The sequence below is a fragment of the Oxyura jamaicensis genome, chromosome 11 (genome assembly GCF_011077185.1).
Source record: "Oxyura jamaicensis isolate SHBP4307 breed ruddy duck chromosome 11, BPBGC_Ojam_1.0, whole genome shotgun sequence".
Taxonomy (NCBI): domain Eukaryota; kingdom Metazoa; phylum Chordata; class Aves; order Anseriformes; family Anatidae; genus Oxyura; species Oxyura jamaicensis.
The window spans coordinates 1,007,794-1,028,099 of NC_048903.1; the positions used below are offsets into that span (position 1 = coordinate 1,007,794).

The following is a 20,306-nucleotide window of genomic DNA, read 5'->3' on the forward strand; positions in this document are numbered from 1 at the left end:
AGATGTTGCTCAGTGCAAACCTGGTGTGCAGGCAGCCACCGGGAAGCTTTACAGGAGACGTTTTATAGGTACAGAAATCAGGAAGGTCCCACTTAAGGTTCTCAGCCACATGTGCCACAGGGGAGAAAATATATATTTTTAGAAGTGACATATCTAGCTTTCTGTAGCACACATGCAACCCCACAAGCACAACTGCAGCATGCAGTCCCACGGGGAAGTGACCCAAGCAGGGAATGCCATCCTCAGAGCCTCTCTGCAAGAGCGTGAAGGCACACCTTGATGACACACAGCACCTTCCCCAGATGAGAAGAGATGTGGAGCTGATCTAATGCCCGCCCCAGGCATCCCCAAGTGCCCGGGGTCTGCATTCAGCCCAGCGCGAGGATCAGTCACTGCCAGAGCCCAGAGGGTGGAACAGTTCAGCTGGAAGGGACCTGCAAGTCGAGTCCATCATCCTGACCGCTTCAGGGCTAACCGAAGGGAAAACATTACTGAGGGCATTGTCCAAACATCTCTTGAACACTGACGAGCACAGGGCAGCAACCACCTCAACAGGAAGCTTGTGCCAGGGTTTGACCACCCTCACTTATTGTGCGGCCAAAATGTTTGTTTCAGGTTGTCCTGCTATGGACATACCACTATGGACATGCCAGAGGCAGAAGCTGCTCCTGCTGTAGGATGCTCACGCAGAGCAGGATTGCTTCAGCCAGGTTTGAAGGTGTAAGCCTTGCAAAGTGGCCATGCTGCATGCTGCTCTGGGGTTAACTCCTCTACGGCTCCAAGCCTGTCCCAGTGGCTCTGAGACCCCAGAGAACCCCGCAACCAGCTATCTCCTAACACAGCAGGTTTCTCCTCTTGCTGATTCTGCAGCCCAAGAGTATGACAAATCCCCCTGGCTGGGGCAGGACACTGACCCTGGAGCCTGCTGGAGTCGGTGAGGATGAGGCATCCTCCAGAGACTTTTCCTAGCATGGAAGTCATGAACGCACCCAATGCGGGTAGGAGCAGAGCTTAGGAGCAGCCGGCCTGAGAAGACCCCAGCCCCCCTGGCAGCCTGGAGCAGGACACAAAACCTCTGTGCACCCAGACCCAGCTAGGAGAGCTGAAATCCTGGAAGAACTGCTTGTTTGTCTCTGTGGAGCTGGGGCGCTGCCCCCCTTTCCTGAGGACAAAATGCTTAGAAGTCCAGCTGTGGTTTCAGGATGCCTGCTTCAAAACTCACCACCATCTCTGGTTAGATAAGGGCAGATTGGCTGTCTCTGAAGAGCAGCCTAAAACTGATCCATCTCTCTCCAGATGCCACGTATTTAATGGCATGAAACAGTCATCTGTTTACCTCCCCACACTAACCAGCCCTGCTGGCAGTGGTGCTGCATGCTGTTTAATCCCAACAGCACATGTTTACTGTACTCTGAGACAGCATGCTCACCTCCAAGCCAGACGTGCCCACGGGCACCTCCACCCTTCCTGCTCCAGCCCGGCCGCCACCTCCAGCCCCTGCACCACAGACATGGGGCACGGGGTCTCACAGCTTCTTCAAATCCCATCCTCAGTCACGGGTGCCAGGGCCTGCTCCTCTTTCCAGGTCTGCCTTACAGGGTGAGTGTTGGAAGGATGGACCCCCCAGCATGACTCCGTGCCATCAGGAGACTGGCCAGCTCATGTCACTGCTCTGTGCCCAGCTCACGTGAGCACCCAGCACCCAGATACCCACCTAGCAGATACAGTCCCCACAGAGGTGCTGAGCAACAACAGAAACACAGGCAAACACAGGACATGTTTCTAGGCACGGCACCTGTCCCTTCTCATCCCCAAAGTGACCCAAATGCAACCATGCTAGGAGGGAGGGCTTCTGACCACCAGGCTCCAGCAGGGAGGGACCCACCATCAATCACTGCCCACCATAGCTTGGGCACTCAGCGGGGCCAGCACCCAGGTCCTACCCAGTACTCCAGTGGCACAGGACCACAGCACCTCCATCAACCTGCTCCTGGAGCTCTGGCCCCAGGATTACCGCCTCAATGGGGTGAATACCCTGGTGAATACCCTGCCGAACCCCCAGCCAGCCCCCCGGCCCCTCACAAACCCCACACTTACAGCCAGTGCTTGCAGAGCAGCCTGCGCCCAGCAGATCCCAGCAGATCCCACAAACCATTCTCCCATGGCAGATCCTCTCTGGAGAGAAGGAAAGCTCTCACCTGCCCACAGTCTGCTCCGCCAGAGCAGGCAGGCAGAGAAGCAGCTGGGTTAGATCTGCACTCACTTAGGGCAGAGCAACAGCCCCGAGGTGCAGCTCCAGCTGTGGGCATGTAATCAGCGCCTTACGGAGCCGCATGGGCGTTCCCTGGGACCAGCTCTTATTTTACCTGCATGCAGCTGGGCTGAGTGCTGCCCACTGAACTTGGGTGAGTCCCACTCTTGGTCCTCCAGGTGCTTTGAATCCCACTGGTATTTCTAGTGGAAGAATGGCAGCCTGATGAGAGGTGGCCTTCCTCCAGCCTTGACAGCTGGTAGTGAAGGGGAAGAATCCAGTTCCTCCATCTCTGTCTCAACTGAGCAGCTTTATGAGGCTTCAGGCTGAATTTGAAGCCGCTTAGCAGCAGGCAAACAGTGGTTTGGGGTCAGGGTCTTCTCCCCAGGGGAGTCAGGAGCCACCCCTGATGGCTGAAGCTCCAGAGCCAAGAAGGTGATGGGGAGCACCTTGTGCTCTGTGGGCACCACCTGTGTGACAGGGATAGGGCTGCTCTGGGATGCACGTAGCTGGCAAGTAGAGGAGCAAAGCTTGGGGAATGTCGGCAAAGGGAAAAAATGCAGCAAGGCAGGGACCCAGAGCAGGTGGGACATGGGGCACGGTGGGTTCCTGGAGGATATCGTGTGGCGGGTCCTACACCAGAGGCCCTTCATTCCCCAGGTGTGTCTGAGGGAGAGGACCCTGCACTGGGAATGAGCAGGCACCAGGGCTGGAGAACACTACTGAATTAGTAAATAATCCTAGAGAGCGCTACTAAATTAGTAAATAAGCCTTGAGACAAGTGAAGGGAGAGGACTTGTGTGTCTCCCTCCCCCCCTTGCCATCGGTTTCTCCCCCTTTCCTCTCATTCACCCTTCTTCCATCAGTGCTGCCTTTCCCCTCCTCAAGAACTCTGCTCCCACACCAAGGCAGGGTACGGCCACCAACGGAGCAGGCACGGGAGGGGACCGGGAGGCACCAGCACCGACTGGGCAGAGCGAGCACCAGGACACCTCGAAGCACTTCAGAGGACAGGTGCCCCACATGCCTTCCACAACCCCTGAGAGCCTGTAAAGCCACAGGGGCCTGGGCCAGGATGCCCCAATCCTCCCCTCACACTCCACACAGGATTCCATGTGGATACACGTTTATTCCCCCCCTAAAACTGCTCTCTGCAGAGGCGCGCCCCGCTCAGGGGGACTGCAAGGAGCGGGGCCGCCATCTTGTCCCCGGCTGCCCCCGGCGCGGGCGGGCCGGAGCCCCGGGCTCTCGGGGCGGGCGGCGGCCGGGGCCAGGCCGCGGTGCGGGGCGACACCTGCCGGCCACGCCGGGCCCCGGGCCCCTTCCCTTCGGCCCCCGGCCTGGAGCACCCCGGGGAGCGCCGGCCCCTCTCCTTCCTCCCCCCCGCGCTGCACCCGGGCTGCATTGAGGCTGCCCCCGCCTCCCTGCTGGTGCGGTGCTTCGGCGGCTCGCCCACGGGGCTGCGCACAGGGGCAGGCTGATTAGGCTGGTGGGTGTTAATTATCATCCCAATTAAGCGGCCCAGAGGGAGGCAGCCAAGCTGACCTAGGGCCTAGGGCTCTGTGCGGGGCAGTCTCTTGGAAAGCAGCGCAGCTAGGAGCCCATCTATAATTAAATGGTGAATGGTAACTAGTCTATTAGCCGCTGGCCGTGTGCGTGGCAGAGGAAGGTGCCTGTCCCTCCTGCCGGCACCTCACGCGTGAGGTCTCTGCTTCCTTCTCCTGCAAGGCTCTGGTGCGAATAAACGGGCAGGTCGGTGGGGCAGGTCGACCTGGGCGCTCTGCCCTCCACCTGTCTCCTGGCTGGGATTTGGCACCCCACGGGCCCCCCGTTTCTGGCTGGGTACAGCAGTGGGAGTAGCACCTAGGGGGTTTCTGCCACGTGAGGGTTTGGGGCGGTTTAGTTGCTTTTGATAAAGTGGAGCTGGATTTGTAGACAAATCCAAGCTCAGTGAGGTAGCTGGTCGACTTTCTTTGCTCTTTATTGCACGCTGTAATTTCCTGTTTGCTTCAAAAGCTATTTTTGCTAAGGAGAAAAAAAAAATCAAACATTTATAACAATTCTGTCTGTTCCTTAGCAGAAGAAAACAAAGATCAGAGAGAGCCTTTCAGAGGTCACCAGCTAATTCTGTTATTTAGCCAACGTGCCTTCCTCAGACAATGCAGCCCTCCTGCAGCAGGCCGGCTAATCTGCTTACTCAGCCGGTCCTCTCAGTCCAGGAAAACAAAAGCTCGTGTTCCTTGAGTGGTCAGCTCCCGGGAGCCAGCCCCCACATCACAGCATGTGAAAACATAGCGCGTTCTGAGCCTGGATATTTGCTTTCTTCTTTTTTTCCCCACCTTTCTGGGGGTATCTTTCCAAAGCTTTTGCTGGCTTTCTCCGTAAGCAGGAGATAGCCACCGAAAATATCTGCTTATGCGTGCATGTATGCGGTAGGTGAGAAGGAATATCCTCACCCTGCGAGCTGAGGGTGTCTAAAAAGGGAGGCAGGGCCACAAGTGTCCAGGAGAAATGCGGAGGGGGTGACCTCTGCACAGTGCTGTTCACCAGAGCATGCCTCGCGGAGGTTTTCCAGGGCACCGCGTGGGCAGCTCTGAGCCCTGTGTTCACCAGGCTGCCTGCGAGAGTCTCAGAGCAGCAGAACTGCCAGAGACCCACTCACAGCCAGGCATGCACAGCCCAGAAGCCAGCCCCCCTCCGAGCTAGCCAGGGAGCCAAAGCCAAGCTCTAATGGGCTCTTTGCCTTCAACAGTGAGGGCTCCAGGGGCATGAAGCTCATGCACGGGCAGTTACAGCACAAACACAGCAGACCTGTCTGCAGAACCGCGTTTCTAACAGGATCCCACTGCAAGGGGAAGGGCACCCAGGTCTTCCCAAGCCCTTCTTCATGGCCCATCTCCCAGGCCCTGCCCACAGGCTCAGGACTACCTGTGGGCTGCTGCCACCTCCCCAGAGCATCCTCAGCTCCCTCCCTCTCCAGCTAACCCAATGCAGCTTTCATTTATTTACCTTCAGGGCAGCCTGGCTGTGTGGCACTGGATGCCAGGAGAAAGTGAGGTAAGAGGAGCCTTTGTAGCTTATTCAGGGATCTTCGCCTTCTCTGCAGCTGCGAGGAGTAGCTCTATAGGGAAGATCACAGCTGTAGGATCCGGAGTTCTTGTGAAATCAAAGCCCCCACGTGTCGGCATCCATCCTGGCTGTTTTTCAGGAGTCCCCAGGAGCAGCAACTTGGCCACGCAGTCCTCCCAGGCAGGGAGTCCCCCAGTCCTGTCTGCTCCTCCAGACAAAAGCAGAGAAATCTGAACCACGAAGAAGGGTGTGGATCACCCCACCCAGCTCCTGCTGGCCTGAAGATCCCACTGATCTCGCTTGTCCTCAGCCTGTCCACACTGCAGCTCGCTCCCCCGCAGACCTGGGATGTGGGCACGGCCTCCTGGCCAGCCCAGCGGGTGACAGAGCCGCTGGAGAGGGAAGCTCGCTGCCCGCAGACAGCAAGGAGACACGGGCGAGCCGAGGAGCCGGCCCGACATGCGTCGGAGAGGTGCAGCGCGAAGCACAAAGGCAGCAGCTCTCCCGTCCCGGCCGCTCTGCCCTGGAACGCAGCATGGGAACCACTGCCCAGCACAAATCTGTTCCTCATTATCCTCCCTGGCTGCTGACTGATGCCGGCGCAGTCACCAACAACGCGCCTTGCGGCCCCGGATGGCTCACGTCCATCAGCTGAGCGACTGCACGGGGCAGACTGGGGCCGGGACTCACATCCACCCCTCTGGAGGTAATTCAGGAGTGACAAAGAATCGTTGCCTTCAACAGGCTTCCAGGAATGTCAGAGAGCAGGGACGGTGCAGGGGAAAGGGGATGCAGTGGTGGCACTGGAGCAGCAGGATGCCCCGGGCCTCATCGCAGGTCGTGCTGGTGGCCACCAGAGTGATGGTGAGTTGCCTCGGCGCTGTCCCCCAGCAGGTCATTCCCAGGTTTGTGCACCAGGAGCTTGGAGGGTCTATGTGGTGAGAGATCTGACACTGAAGGCTGTCTGGTGTAGGTCCTTGGATGGACATGGGAAGCTCAAAAGGATTGGGATGAGCTCCTCATGGAGGGGCGGCCTCTCCTTCACACCCTTTTCCCCTCCTATTCTGGCCTCCAGGCAGTGAGGATCCGCAGGGTCGTGGTGGACCTGCTGCTTGGCCTGAAGAGCAGATGGTGTTAGGAGGTGGCCATGCACCCCTCTGGCCAGAAGGCAGACATGGGATAGGACAAGCAGATAATTTGTCCCAAACAGGCAAAGGGGAAGTCAGCTCCTTGCAGCTGCAAGAGCATTCAGCTGTAGGGGTATCAGCAGGATGTAGGACCAAGCAATCCTGCAGGGCAGAGGCAGCAGCCGGGGATCCTGTGCTACAAATTGTATGTCCCAGCACCTGGCAGAAACCGATTTTGTGAGCTTTAGAACAAAAGAAACCTCATCATCCCCATCAGTGTCCCACAACACTGACCAGGAGCACCCCATCACAGCACCTGGGCCTGCTCTGCTGGCCAGGAGGCTGGGAGCTGGATGCCTGGACAGACGGACAGGAGCAGGAAAGAACAATGAATGGGCTGATGTCTCTCCAAAATGTGTGTGCCCAGGTACGATCACGCTGAACACCTCTCCTGAATTCTCTCTTTGCCATCCTGCTGTTCTCACGTCTGCATGGCCAAAGCCTCTGCCATGATTTGTGCTTGCTGGAAAGCTGAGGGCAAAGTGGGAGGGGAGAAGCTGGAGACCCGTTCAGCTGCTTCCCACCATCGTGAAAACATCACACCAGGAGTCAGAAGTGCTCCCGAGACGGAGCAGAAGCACGCGAGGTGGTGTGAGTCAACAGCACCCTTGCCGCAATGGAGAACGTGAAGTTGGCAGCTCGAGGAATGATTATTCCCCTGGATTTGGTGCCTGTGAGACAGCTGGATGCTAGCTGCGATTCGGGGCTCCCCAGAACAAGCTATGTATCTGCTCTATCTACATGTAAAACTCGCCTGGTGCTCCAGCACACGTTGTGAGATGGCAAGGCTGTGATTCTGAGACGACTGCACAAAGCTGCTGCTCGGCTGACTTGGGAGACGGCCACCGCCAGCCCATCGCCCACAGCCCAGCTCTTCCATCCCTCTGGGGCCCCGTTTCCAGCGCTGCCTTCCATCCTCTGCTGACTTCACAAGTACCACGGAGAAGCTGGAGGAGCTGAGCCCCGGAGAAAGTAAATCACTGTGGAAAAAATGTGCAGACCTAATGGCAGAGCAAGAAGCCTGTGTGCAAAATGGTCTGCAATAGTCAGACAGCTCCAGGATGGGGTTGCTTATAATAACAGTCGGAGGGTTGTGTGTTCTGGGTTACGGTCTGACAGGCAGCTAATTTGTTGTGCCTTACGCTGTCCTGGAGAAGCAGAGGTTTGGGCACATGTGCTCGTGGTTTGGCCTGGTTCTCGTGTTTTTCCACTGAAGAGCTTTGGTATTTTTAGGCTGGAAGAGACGGATCTGTGCTGCGCTGGGAGGCGCAGAGCAGCCCTGTGCAGGCAGGAGAGGGAAGTACAGAGACAGGAGCATGAGAACAAATGCTGGCAAAACCCCGTGGGTGCAGTAGGAGCCACCATCCCTGGAAGGCGACCGAGTGGTCACAGCATGCCTGGGGTTGAAGGTGGAAAGAGAGGGCTCCGAGCTCGTGGGCTGCTGGCCTTTGCCTTGGATGTGCAGCCAGCAGAGGGAGGGAGGACGGAAGCCAGCACACGCAGCCACCCAGCAGCTCGGGCTGGGCTGGAGGAAATGGTTCTCAGCACTGCATGTGAGGCACTGATCCAAGCTTGAGAGGTTCCTGAGACCCAGAATACCCTGAAAAGGGAAGTCAGGTTGGCATACTGAATCTGCGAGGTGGGCTGGAAGGGCGGAGAGCACAGGGATGTGGTGATGAGAACCCACCCAGGAGCTGCAGGGGGCGAGATGTGCAGAGGATCCCAGACAGCAGTGAGTCCGGACCGTGGCACCTGCTCCAACTCTGATTTATTGAACATTACAAAATACTCTGCATATATTTTCACATTAAAACAATATTCTTGCAAATAAGATATTAAGTCTCGAGTCGTTTGTGGTGCCCATGGCTACATAAAACACTGACCCAGCTAGAGATTTAGTATGGCCTGATATCAGAAATCAAAACAGGAATAAGGCATACAAGAAATGCAAAACTATATAAAATCCTTTTAAAAACCTCATGCTCCAGCTGGTAGGACGGGTACTGAGCAGAATGGCCTTCGCTGGGCCTTGCTAGCAGCACCTGAGCTACACCATCTTGCCCGCCCTTCGCTGGGCTCATTCACCCAGTGCATCTAAACACCCCCTTGGCACCTGCTGTCTCAGCACCCCAGGTGGATGATCGCACGGTTATTTGCTTGCTTTTGGCTTTTAACAGCCCAAAGCACCGTTCTGCCCAAAGAGGACGTCCCCAACCCTCCCACACTGCCTGGACCGTGGGGTCTCCTGCGCCCGGCTGCCCTGCTGAGCTCCGAGCAGTTCTCGGGGTCTGATTCTTGTACCGTGGGGTCACAGCAGGAAAGGATCACTGCACGGGCTGCCCGATCCCACCTCCCTCTCAGGAGGGACCCGGGGTGGCTGGGAGGCAGGTGATGGGGACAGACCTTTGAAGATGCACTCAGCTTTCGCCCAGCTCTCTAGCAACACCCGCTGCTCACTCCCTCGTGTCGTGACCAGCCCTCCCAGCTGACCAGCCCCAGGGGGACTGGGATGCAGGCAGGATGAACACCGAGGATGCTGTGCAGGGCTGCTGCCTCCCCACAAAGCCAGAAAGCTGAACACGGCAGCTACGGGGAGCACATCCAGACAAGAGGTGTGAGGCTGGCACAGCCGGCTGGGTGCTAGAATAGTTCCTGTGCGTACGCAGCCTGGCTCCCGGTGGAGCCAAACCCCAGGAGCGCTGCTCCTAGTCCTGAGAAAGTCATGGCTTTGCCTCCACGGTGCCCCCAAAACCCAGGCGAGACACAGCTGCCCTGGAAAGGACTCGGTCCCTGGTCTCCCAGCTGAGGTCCGTGCATGCTCTGAGCAATCGGCCGCTCGGTGCTGGGTGTGGGTGGGCTGTCGAGCACCAGCCTCCTACACAGAGCCAGGCTCAGGTGCTCGCACCCACGAGCAGCCCCCCAGCCAGGACCCCCACACCCCCAGGTGGCACAGCCGCAACGGCGTCAAGTCCGGCTGGGATCCCACCTCTGGGAGGAACATCTCTGGCCTCCCAGCACTGCGAAGATGCGAGAGGAAGACCAGAGAGGAAGAGCGAGGTCTGGGGGTCTGTGCCTCCCTGGGAGGATGAGGCTGGTACCTGCTACGGCAGCATCGAGCCCATTTCTCTACCATCAGTAGGTGAGTGCAGCGCCAGGAGCACCGGGCTCTCCAGCCGCTCCTGGAGTTGGAGGAGACACACACAAGCTTGACGAAGCGAGACGGCAGAGCGGTCGGCGGGTCGCAGCCTGCCTCCAGCCCCTGCCCCGTCCGTGACACGGCTCAGATGTGGCTGGCTCTGCTGAACATGAGCCGCCGGGGCTCGGCGGGGGGCAGCGCCCTGCCCTGCTCCTCCGAGGCCATCAAAGGCTGCAGCTCCTGCTGCTCCACGCCGTCCGGGCTGCTGTCGCTCAGCGACCTGCCGCTCTTAGAGACGTGGCTGGGGAACTGGAAGCAGGAGATCTGCTCCGGCACCGCCTGGCTCGCCGACTGGGGCTGCTCCTCCAGCACGGGGCAGGCGAATCGCCTGTGCAGCGGTCCCGTCTCGATGCCCGGTGGGGAGGCGATGCTCTCCAGGGAGGAGATGCTTTGGTTCCACGCTTTCTGCATATCCACTGGCACGATTTTGGTGGTCTCCGAGGAGACGTAAACAGCCAGGTCAGCCTGGTCTCCTTTCCACGGCAGCTCCTTCTCTGCCAAGGTGGGCGATGGCGGGATGATGCAGGGGCTGGGGCAGACGTCCAGGCTGCCTGGGGACACAGAAGGAAGGACAGAGGGGAATATTGCGTGGCTCCTGCCCTCTCCCTGAGCCCTGCAAGCAATGACTGCCACCACATGGGAGCCTTCCCAGCTGGCCCAGAGGTGCAAGAGCCACCAAGGAGGCTCTGCTCTGCCTCCAGGGCCACAAAGAGCGATTCTCCTATCCATGCTCCACTGACTGTGGTTTTGCACAGCCCAAGTCAGCTTTGCTCCTCAGGTGGAGGAAGGACGAGCTAGCCAAGCAGCTGCCCTGCTGGGTGCAGGAGTGCTGGTGCCTACCAGGGGTGGCCTTTCCCTGCAGGACCTCATCGGTGGCTCGAGCGATGAACACGATCCCTTCATCGTCCTCTCTCTCCGTCTCCGAGCTATCGCTCTCCTCCTCCTCGGAGCTGACCATCACCAGCACAGGAGCTGCAGCCAGACAGGGGGGTGCATGGGGCACGCTGCTGCCATCCCCCCCCCCAGTGGGACCCCCTGCAGGACCCGGGGACCTCGCCTGCCACCAGCCTTACCTGCCTCCTGCCAGGGGACACTTCTGTGCGTCCTCCCGTTGGGTGCGTCGCTGGTCAGAGAGACATCCTTCTGCAGAGCGAGAGGGACCTGGCTGGGACCTGCCCCGTGCAGACCCCAACGCTGTCCCCATGTGGCCCTGAGCATCCTTGGAAAAGAAACTCTCAGCTCCTCCAGGGCTCGGGACCACATGGGGCAGCTCTGGCGTGATGGGGACACGGGGACGTGCAGCACCCATGCAGGTCCCATGCCATCTGGGCACCCACGCAGGATGGAAATGAAGTGGTGGTGGGGGGCTTCCCGTTATCCCTGTGGGCTCTGGAGATGCCGAAGCCCTGCAGCACCTCATCCACCCCCTGCAGGACCTCTCTGTCTGCAGCCTCAGGGAGGCCAAACCTCACAGCTAGTAGGGGAGCAGCAGTCTGGGGACCGCTTGCCTTCTTCCTGCCCTTTTCCTTCAGCCTGGCTTTGCTCTTGGAGGAGCAGATGTTGTGCTTGGTGGACTTGAAGGTCTCCAGGCGCCTCTTCATGTTCTGCCGGAAGATTTCTTTATCTTGGCGCTCTTGTTTATCTGGAGAGATGAAGTGACGGCTGTAGCTGGCCTTGTACTGGCCGAGGGAGAGGCAAAGAGACACAGGATGAGCAGCTGGCCCCACGCAGCATCCTCCATCCCCGCTCCTGCTGCGGGCGCCGTGGCCGGGGAACGCTCACCCGCCTGCGGGGCTTGTAGAGGCTCCCTCGCAGCACGTGGTGCATGGCGGCGTCCTCCTTGTCCCGCCGGCTGCGCACCGTGTCGATCACCTGCAGGTCCAGGCACGCGCCGCTCCCGCTCTCCCTCCTAGGGCAGACGGAGCGTCCCGATGGATCGAGCCCTCTCTGGCGAAGGGGGAGGCTGCAGGGGTCCTGCGAGCGCTGCCCGGGGGCTGGGGCTCGGAGGGGAGCTCGTACTCACAGCAGGTTTGTGACCGACGACTCCGACATGGACGTGCGGCTGGGCATGGAGGGCAGCGCCAGCTTGGCGGCCGACAGCACGTGGCCACCCTGTGGGGGACAGAGATGGGCTGGGGGGGGTGACCACCGCCACGGGCAGCCCGTGGGGACCGCCACGCTGACAGCCCCCTGCCCAGCTCCTGCCGCGTGCCGCTACCTGGTCCACGAAGCTGATGGCATCGCGGATGTTCAGCTTGTAGTAGACGTCCCAGATCTCGTCCCGCAGCCTGTAGGCAGATTTCCTCATCAGGAGCTGGCTCAGGTACTTCTTGTCGAACTGCTCCCACCTGGAGCGAGATGGAGACACGGGCGGCTGAGCACCCGCAGGGGACAGATGGGGTCAATGGCCAGGGGACTTCTGCCCATGCAAGGCCAAGAGTGTCCAAAGCGTGGTGAGAGCAGGCTGGGCACGCAGGAGCTGGCTGTGCCCAGGGACACACAGCCAGGAGAGGGTAGGAGGGGACAGGACACGCTGCCACTTTGTCCCCGGGCCAAGGGGAACCCAGAGACCAGTTGGGAGCAGGGCAGGAGCTGGTGCAGCTGCCCAGCTGGAGCTTCTCCTCCAGGAAGCAGGCTCTCTGCATCCTTTTCCTGTTGTGACGCTGCAGATAAACACTAACAGGCTTTAACAGTTCCCTCCTCAGTGTCCTCCATCCATGGGGAGGAACAGTGCCATTGTGGCCACCACGGTCCCGCAGCAGCTCCGGCAGGGACAAGCAATGCCAGCTCCTGCAGCAGCCAGGCTGCCCCAGCCACATCTGCCCGACCTCTGCCTGGGACACCTGCAGCATCGGTCTGCTGCATGAAAGCAGCACCATTGCCAGACCGTCCCCTTCCAGATGGACAGACAGACACCTTCCTGGTCCTGCTGTCCTCCCGGGGTGTCCACCCCATCCACCCGATGGCCAGCGGAGCAAGACACTCACTTGTCCCGCCAGTAATGGTAGCCATGGTGTCCCACGATGTCCTCCACCGCCGCCAGGATGTGGTCAAAGGCCTTGAGGGAGGAGAAGAGGGTGAGAGCGGTGTGGAGGGATCCAGGGCTGAGCACACCCGGCCAAGCTGAGGCCACGCAGTGTGGGAAGCACCTACGTGCTCGTGCAGCTCCTCGTTCAGCGTGGGCTTGTGGTGGTCACTGCGCTTCACCTTCAGCCACGTCACCAGAGGCTTGATGGTGAGGCCCTGGAATGGCAGGAGAGGGCAAGGGAAAGACTGGGAGGGCGAGAGGGTGCACGGCTGGGGCACGGGAGCAGAAGCAGCATGAAGTGACCGGGTACAGTGGCTGTGACAGCCGCCTGCACCACAACCAACCCGACCTGCTGTGCTCTGCACCTGGATAACGGCCACCCTGGGGACCTGACACCTGGAGGCTGCGTCCCACAACGTGCCCCTCCAGACCCCCAGCCCCGGGCTCACATCCATCCATCCACAGTGCGGCTCCCCATGGGCAGGGTGCCCATCCTCACCTGCACGATGACCGTGAAGAACACCACCACGATGGTCGTTGCCACAAAGTAGTCCTTGGCTTTCACCTTGTCCCTGTCCAGCAGGATGACCAGGGCGAAGGCGACGGCTCCACGGAGGCCGCCGTATGACATGACCACCTGGTCGATCCTGTCCAGGGGGATGAGGCGGAAGCGGTTGAGCACGTAGGTCTGGAGGACAACACCTGGGGAAGAAAGAGGACAAGAGCTTGGGACATGGGCAAAACCCTGCCTGCTCCTGGAGATGGGGCAAAGCCCAGGCCAGGAGCCATTCCTGAGGGCTACCACTCTTTGGGATGAAAAGGGCTGGCCCAGCAGGACTGACTGACCCACAGCTCTGAAGAGCAGGATAAATAACAGGGTGCCCAGCACCAGCGCCGTGTCCCACGCCCACTTGGAGGTGTCCACAGCCGACATGCCCAGAAACATGAAGATGATGGTCTCTGAGCTGCTGGCCAGCGTCTTCATGGTGTACTTGACCGTGGTGCGGGACTTCTGGGAGATGTTGGCTTCCACGTACTTCTTACAGCAGATCCCACAGAACGTGACTCTGCAGAGGGGCAGAAGGAGCTGTCACGACCCCACGGTGGAATGAGGAGTGGGTCTGCTCCCTGCTCAGCACCTCAGCCTTGTTGTCCCAGCCCCCTGGTACTCACGCCAGGATGGCGGAGAGCGACACCATCTCAGCAGCCAGGTACGCGACGTAGGCCAGGAGGAAAACGAAGAGCGGCTCAATGATGCGCACGCGCTTGGTGAACCGCGTGATCAGGGCCAGGAGGAAGGCGAAGAGCAGCCCCACGGCCGTGCCCCCCAGGCTCACCAGGAAGAAGGAGGCTGGGGAGAAGAGGCTGGATCGCACCCCTGGGACAGGCTGCAAGGAGCCAGCCCGTGCCCCACGGCTTCGCCAGGCCCCACGCTCCCACCTGCGTCCCCACCAGAGCATCCCGTGAGGACGGCCCGCTCCGGATGATGTCTGGGACGGGCTCAGCGCCGGCCCATGTTATGACAGCGCCCGTGCTCGTCCCCATGCCTCCATGCCAGGGGAAGAGGTGGAGGGGCTGGCGGGGCTCATACTCACCTACCCCCTTCACGTAGTCCATGGCATGGATGTGCGCCGGGCCCAGTTCCACGAAAGAGTTGAAGACCTTGTACAGCACCTGCAGGGAACGCAACGTCCTTTGGGGATGGCAGGGCACCACCCTACCATGAGAGGGGCAGCACGGGTGGGCCCTGCAGGAGGTGACACCCCAGTCATGCTGGGGACACAGCTCATCTCGGCAGGCACACATGTCCCCACGGCCAGGAGCGGAGGGACCTGGCAATGTGGGGCTGCCCCCAGCCTGGGAATGTCACCCGCATCCTCTGCCCAGCCTGGGGGATTCCAGTGGGCAGGGACATCTTTCACTACACCAGGTTGCACAAGGCCATGTCCAACCTGACACTGAACCCCTCCAGGGATGGGGCACCCACAGCTTCACCAGGCAGCCTGTGCCGGTGCCTCGCCACCCTCATCGTCTTCAGGACGTTGGGGTCCCCCTGGCTCCAACTCACCACGGTGACAGCATCGTTCAGGAGGGATTCGCCGAACACGATGATGAAGAGGGTCTCGTTCACATGGACCTCTTCAAAAACGGCCAGCACTGCCACCGGGTCCACAGCTGAGATGAGACTGCCGAAGAGCAGGAAATCCATCAGCCCGGCTTCGACGCCTGGATCTGCTGGGACAGATGGATCTTGATGAGGCAGAGCACCCTCCCCAGAGCCCCTCTCAGTGGGCGAGGTAAGGGACAGGCCTGTCCTTCGTCCGCTCCCAGTGCCTTTTCTGCCTCCCTGAGCTCTGAGGCCTCCCCGAGGGGCTGTGGGGCTTGGCTCATGAGGGGCACGGGGCCTAGCGGAACCCTTTGGTGGTCCCTCTGGGCTCAGAAGGGCTCAGAGGATGGCCCGGGCCAGCCAGGGCCAGCAGCTCCACTCGAGGACAGGGAACACGGCAGTGAGCCAGCAAAGCTAGCCAAGGTCGGCGACAAAAATAGCAAAGACATGAGTCAGCCCAGCGCTGAGCAGGTCCCGTTTGTCCTCCACGCTCGCTGGTCCTGCCAGAACATCACTCCCAAGTGCTGGGATCTCTGGGATCCACGCCAGGGCCAGGGAATGAGCTGTAAATTCAGGGGTGCCTTTCATCCTCCCACCCAACTTTTGGGGATGTGGCCCACGGCGGGCAGCCCTCAGCACCCACCCATGAGCCCGGCCTGGTGCAGCCCCCAGAGCGCGGTGCCGGTGGTGAAGGAGTTCCAGAGCGTGCCCACCACCGCGTAGGTGAGGATGGCGCCAATGTTGTCGAAGAACAGCCGGCTGGGCATGAAGTAGCCCGAGTCGAGGACGATGGGGGGCAGGAGGAAGAGGAAGAACATGTTGGGCTCCAGCTGGTACTTGGCTTTCTTGGCCACGGCCAACACGATGCCCCCCAGGCCCAGCCCCAGCAGGATGAGGAGGCAGCTCTCTGGGACGATGGACGTCACCTTCCTGGACAGGTGGAAAACTAAAAGGAAAGGAAGAATGCGAACATCAGCCAAAGGGGCACACGGACAGAGCATCCTGGACCCACCAGCTCCACAGAAGGGTTGGCTGATGCATGAGGGACCCCAGGGTGGGGACAATGGAGCACTTAAGGATGCTTTGTGGCCACGTGTGAGCAGAAGACCTTCTAGCGAGCTGGCCACAGGAAACTCCCAGGTCAGCATTGCAGGTCCCTGGCTCCCTCTGCTCCCAGGCCACTGCCACACAAGACAAGCAGCTGTGTATTTTGCTTTTTTGGCCTCTGGTATCTGTGCTTAAAGGAGAACGGCATCACTGAGCCTGCTCACGGTGTCGCGAGCAGCGCTGGCTGCTGCTCGGGCGAGGCATCCTGGTCACAGGGACGCGTTACCCCTGTCAGCGACGGGGATGCTCAGCCCTGGCGACGGGGTGACCTTGTTTGAGCACACAAGCGGAGCAGCACGCAAACCCCTGCAGCCTCCTTGCCAGAGCACCGGCTAACCTGCCTGCATGCGAAAAACGAGGCGCGTGAGAGCTGCGCCGTCAGAGCTGCTTCCAGTAATCAGCTTATTCCATCTGAGGTTCGGAGCAGACCTTAAACTGCCACGAAATGGGAAGTGTTTGTTGGAGCGAGCAGATCACGCCTTCGTGTTCACGTATCAGCTCCGCAGCAATGAGCCTGACGGCAGGCACAGCCAGCGGGATGTCACTCCAGCCAGCACAGGGGACCTGCCCCGCAGGGCAGCCTTGTCCCCACGGGGGCTCTGGGTAAGCCCAAATCGTTCCAGCTTCTTGGCAGCACCAGGACCACCCCCCTGCCCCTGCATATCTCTCCTCCCTAGCACAGGGTGCTGCGTTCTGTATGTCGCAGAGGTTTTGTGCCTCACCACTGAGCTCGTGCAGGCAGCCCTGCCACCAGCTCTGGCGTCCCGGTGCTGTGGAACAACTTGGAGGAAACCTCCCGTGGAGTGGGCTCCTTCCAGCACTTCTGGAGCCACGTCTCAGCACCTTGTCCTGGGGCACCCAGCAGGTACAAGGAACATCAGAGCCTCCAAACCATCACTCAGCTGCACGCCCAGCCCTGCTGCCACCCCAGACCCCAGTCCCTAAAACTCTTTGGCTGGCTGAGAGGTGCGCATGGCTTGTGCCAAGTCACCCACCAGAAGGAAAGCTGTGTTGTGGTCCCACACCAACCCTACAACACTCAGCTCCTCTCCTTGGGAATGCCCATGGACGGACCATTGGCCTACCTAGCCCGGGGTCTTACCTCTAGTGGTGTAAACCTAGAGGAGCTCAGCTTCCACATCTCTACTGCTCGTGCCTTCTGCTCTGAATGCCTCCCAGTCCTGCTTCATCCTGCCCGGGACCAGTCCCGGTGTCCCTGAGATGTGGACACCCTGAGCACCGAGGTCAGGGCCTCCTGATGCTCCTTACTCCTTTCCTAACACTTCCTGGGGAATTTACATTCCTTCACTGCAGCCGGGCCCTGAATTAGATAATTCAACATCTGAGATTTACTTCCTGAGTAGAAACAACAGCTCCCATGCAGGATGAAGGGCATGGAAATGCTGGAGACTTCACAGCATTGCCCTGCACAACCCTGCCTGTGCAGCCGGGGCACGGAAATGCTGGAGGCTTCATTCGCTCTGCACGCTGCCGCCCTCACAAGCGAATCCCAGCACACGAGCTCCTCTGCAGCACGGGTGCAGCGAGCGGGGACGGGTGGCAGGAGCTCTAATTTTACACCCGCTAGTCAAGAATTTCAGCATTAACGTTCCCACAGCAACGGTAACTTAGCCACATGTGAATTAACTTCAGAGCCATAATCCGCGCTGCTCGAGAAATCCACAGCACGGGATGTGCCAGCGGGAGGACTCGGGGACAAACCCTGCTCCATCCCTGCAGCGCCCGGGGTGCCAGCGGGGACGGAGAGGAAACAAGTGAGAGATGCTTGTGCTGGAAGCACTGGGGCCGGGGGACCACGTGCTGCACGGAGAGGAGGTGGTGACCTGCAGGAATGCTGCCGGGTGGAAAAACGCCCGTTTGCTGCCAACCCTTAGGGGCCCAGCAGCACCTTCCATGGGTGCAGGGCGGTTTGGGGGCGATGCTCATCATCATTTCCTCCTTTCACTCTTTCCCCATAGCAAACAGAGCAAGAGAGGCTGCAAAGCCCGGATGACGCCTCGCTGTGCAGGAAGGCAACACCCAAAGCGGTTTTCTCCGCCCCGGGCATTTGCTCTCTGCTGGCTCGGGGCACCCCAGCATCGTGACGGCTTCTAAGAACAAGAGCTTCCAGTGTCACTTCCCCACCACACGGAGCCGGGGCCGCTTCCTCCCCTGCAGTCACAGGGCTGTGAGCTGGCAGCCCAGCGCCGCAGCGGCTCTTCCGCACCAGCCCGCGCCCAGCACCCAGCACCCAGGAGACCCTCGTCCCCACGTCCCCCACCTCCTCCAGGGCCCACCAAGGCACTCTGGGGACAGCAGGTGCCACCTCGGGGGGGCTGGTGGCCCTCCTTGCTCTGGGCTAGGAGCCTGTGGCAGCCTGGAGCTGTGGGACAGCCGGCTGGTGTGTCCCCACGGCCACCAAGCAGGGTATGGCAGTGCCCGCTGAGGCTGCATATGGGGTGGCAGCAGCTCGGCTCATGGCATGGGAAGGGGAAGGCATCAAGGGAAGCCCAAAGAGAGGTTGTTTTCAGATGTCTGAAAATAAGAAGTAGAGCAAGGACTGCTTTCTCTGCTCTTCTGCAGGAGAGGCGCGCTCGGCAGCTGGAGGTGGCACAGCCGCCGGCAGAGGGTTGTATTTTTAAGCTCATGGCGTGCCTTAATTTATTCCTTGCGGAGCTTTAGCTCTTCCCTGCAAGAAGGCCGCAGGAGGAGAGGAGTGCGAGGTCGAAACCCACAGTTTTGGTGGTGTTGGGAGCAGGCAGAGGCCGGCTGGCAGTGACAGCTACGGTCTGCCCTGTGCCCTGGGAGCTCCCACTGGTGCCCAGCTGCCCAGAGACCTTGATGCCCAGCTCCCAGTTCGCATTTCCTCCCGATGCCGGAGCCGGCACCAAACTCAGAGCGTGCCCACTCCCTGTGCCTGCTCCCGCAGCTGTGCCCCAAGGAGGACAGCTGTGCCCAAGGTCACCAGTTTGCCCCTTGAGCCCACTCTGCGCCCACCAAGCCCGTGTGGCTCAGGTGTGACCCAGCACCACCAAACCCATCCCGGTGCTGGGGCCATGGCCTCACTCCCAGCCCCGCCGGCAGCCTCCGAGCCCCACCGCATCTCCTGGCCGCTGGCTCCCCGTTGCTGTGAGACCCGCTCCGTCCCCCATCATCGCACCCTCCACAGGCCACCACCGTGCCCCGTGCCCTCACAGGGTGACGAGCATCCCCCCGGCCCTGGTGCCCCCCGCGACCACCCCCGCTCGCCCCGGGGCTGGGACCCCCGGAGCCGCCTCCCTCGGCGCGCAGCCGGTGAGCGGGGCTCGGGGCGCCGGGGCCGGGACTCACCGATCTTGGCCAGGCTGGCCACCAGGATCCAGGCGGCCACCAGGCACGGCACCTGCACCTCCTGCCACTGCCACCGCAGCAGCTCGGCCCCCGCCGGGGGGGGCGGCGGGGCCGGGGGAGGCCGCGGGGCCGGCCGGGGGATGCATGGCCCCGGCGCTCCGCCGCTCCGCCGCGCTGCCGGCCCCGCCGCGACGTCACCGGCAACGGCGAGGGACAGAGCCCGGCCCCCCCGGTACCGCCCAGCCCCGCCCCGGTGCCGCCCCCCCTCCCGCCCCGGTCCCCCCCTCGCACCCCTCGGTGCCCCTGCTCTGCCCCAGTCCCCCCAGCCGGTCCCCTCCTGCGGCACCCCGATGGATTCCGGGGCTCGGGGAGCAGCCTGGGGGCACCGGGCTGGGGGTCCCCGGGGGCACCAGGGCCACCAGGAGCCAGCACGAACACCGGGTGCGTCGGGCAGAGGGGTGCCGGCGGGTGAGGGTGCCCCTGCCCCTCTGCACCCCCAGCTGGGTGCCGGGCCCAGCACTGGGCTCCCCGGGACAGGGCAGGTGTTGGTGCCTCAGGGAGCCCAGGGAAGGGGCGCGTGGTGCAGGAGGGTCCAGAGCCTCCCTGCCTTTAGGGAGGGGAGCCCAGGAGCTGGGCCCCTCAGGGAGGACCCCATCTGTGGCTGCATGTGGGCAAGGGGCAGCGGGCACCAAGTGGAGCTCAGGAGGTTCCCCCAGCACATCAGGAAGTGTTTCTGTGCAGTGCAGGTGGCTGAGCACAGGCACAGATCACCAAGAGGGGCCACGGGATCACCATCATCAGAGGTCTGCAAACCCACCTGGGCTTGGTGCTGGGCACCGGCGCTGGGTGGCCCTGCTGGAGCAGGGTGGCACCGGGTGACACCAAGAGGTCCCTGCCCTCCCCAGCCGCACCTCCTCCTTCTGGCCCAGCTCAAGCAGCAGCAGCTGCAGGAAGCTGCAGCAAGCAGCCTGCTGCTGCCACCCTCCTGCCAGCAGCCTCCTTCCAGGGACAGCTGCTCAGCCTCGTCCTGC

General features: G+C 61.0%; 2 protein-coding genes across 7 annotated transcripts in view; both read right to left on the reverse strand.

Moving 5' to 3' along the window:
* Window positions 1–2,274, reverse strand: part of PLEKHG4 (pleckstrin homology and RhoGEF domain containing G4) — a 91,337-nt gene extending 89,063 nt beyond the window's left edge. For 3 of the 6 annotated variants that reach the window (XR_004753741.1, XM_035336439.1, XM_035336438.1), the window contains exon 1: window positions 2,098–2,274. Coding sequence is in view for 5 of the 6 variants with exons in the window: in XM_035336439.1 (XP_035192330.1) it covers window positions 2,098–2,163 (66 nt within the window). In the remaining variant the exon portion in view is untranslated. The remainder of the gene's footprint in view (window positions 1–2,097) is intronic. The other 3 variants (XM_035336444.1, XM_035336442.1, XM_035336440.1) reach the window with 2 other exon arrangements.
* Window positions 2,275–8,257: 5,983 nt separating this feature from the next.
* SLC9A5 (solute carrier family 9 member A5) lies at window positions 8,258–19,436 on the reverse strand. The gene is given in 17 exon segments (XM_035336447.1): window positions 8,258–10,254; window positions 10,544–10,675; window positions 10,777–10,846; window positions 11,212–11,382; window positions 11,486–11,612; window positions 11,727–11,815; window positions 11,922–12,051; window positions 12,691–12,761; window positions 12,857–12,946; window positions 13,231–13,433; window positions 13,578–13,798; window positions 13,905–14,082; window positions 14,327–14,405; window positions 14,800–14,963; window positions 15,482–15,784; window positions 19,276–19,376; window positions 19,378–19,436. Coding segments are annotated over 17 exon segments (2,640 nt in total). The 5' UTR covers window positions 19,422–19,436; the 3' UTR covers window positions 8,258–9,787.
* Window positions 19,437–20,306: the final 870 nt, after the last annotated feature.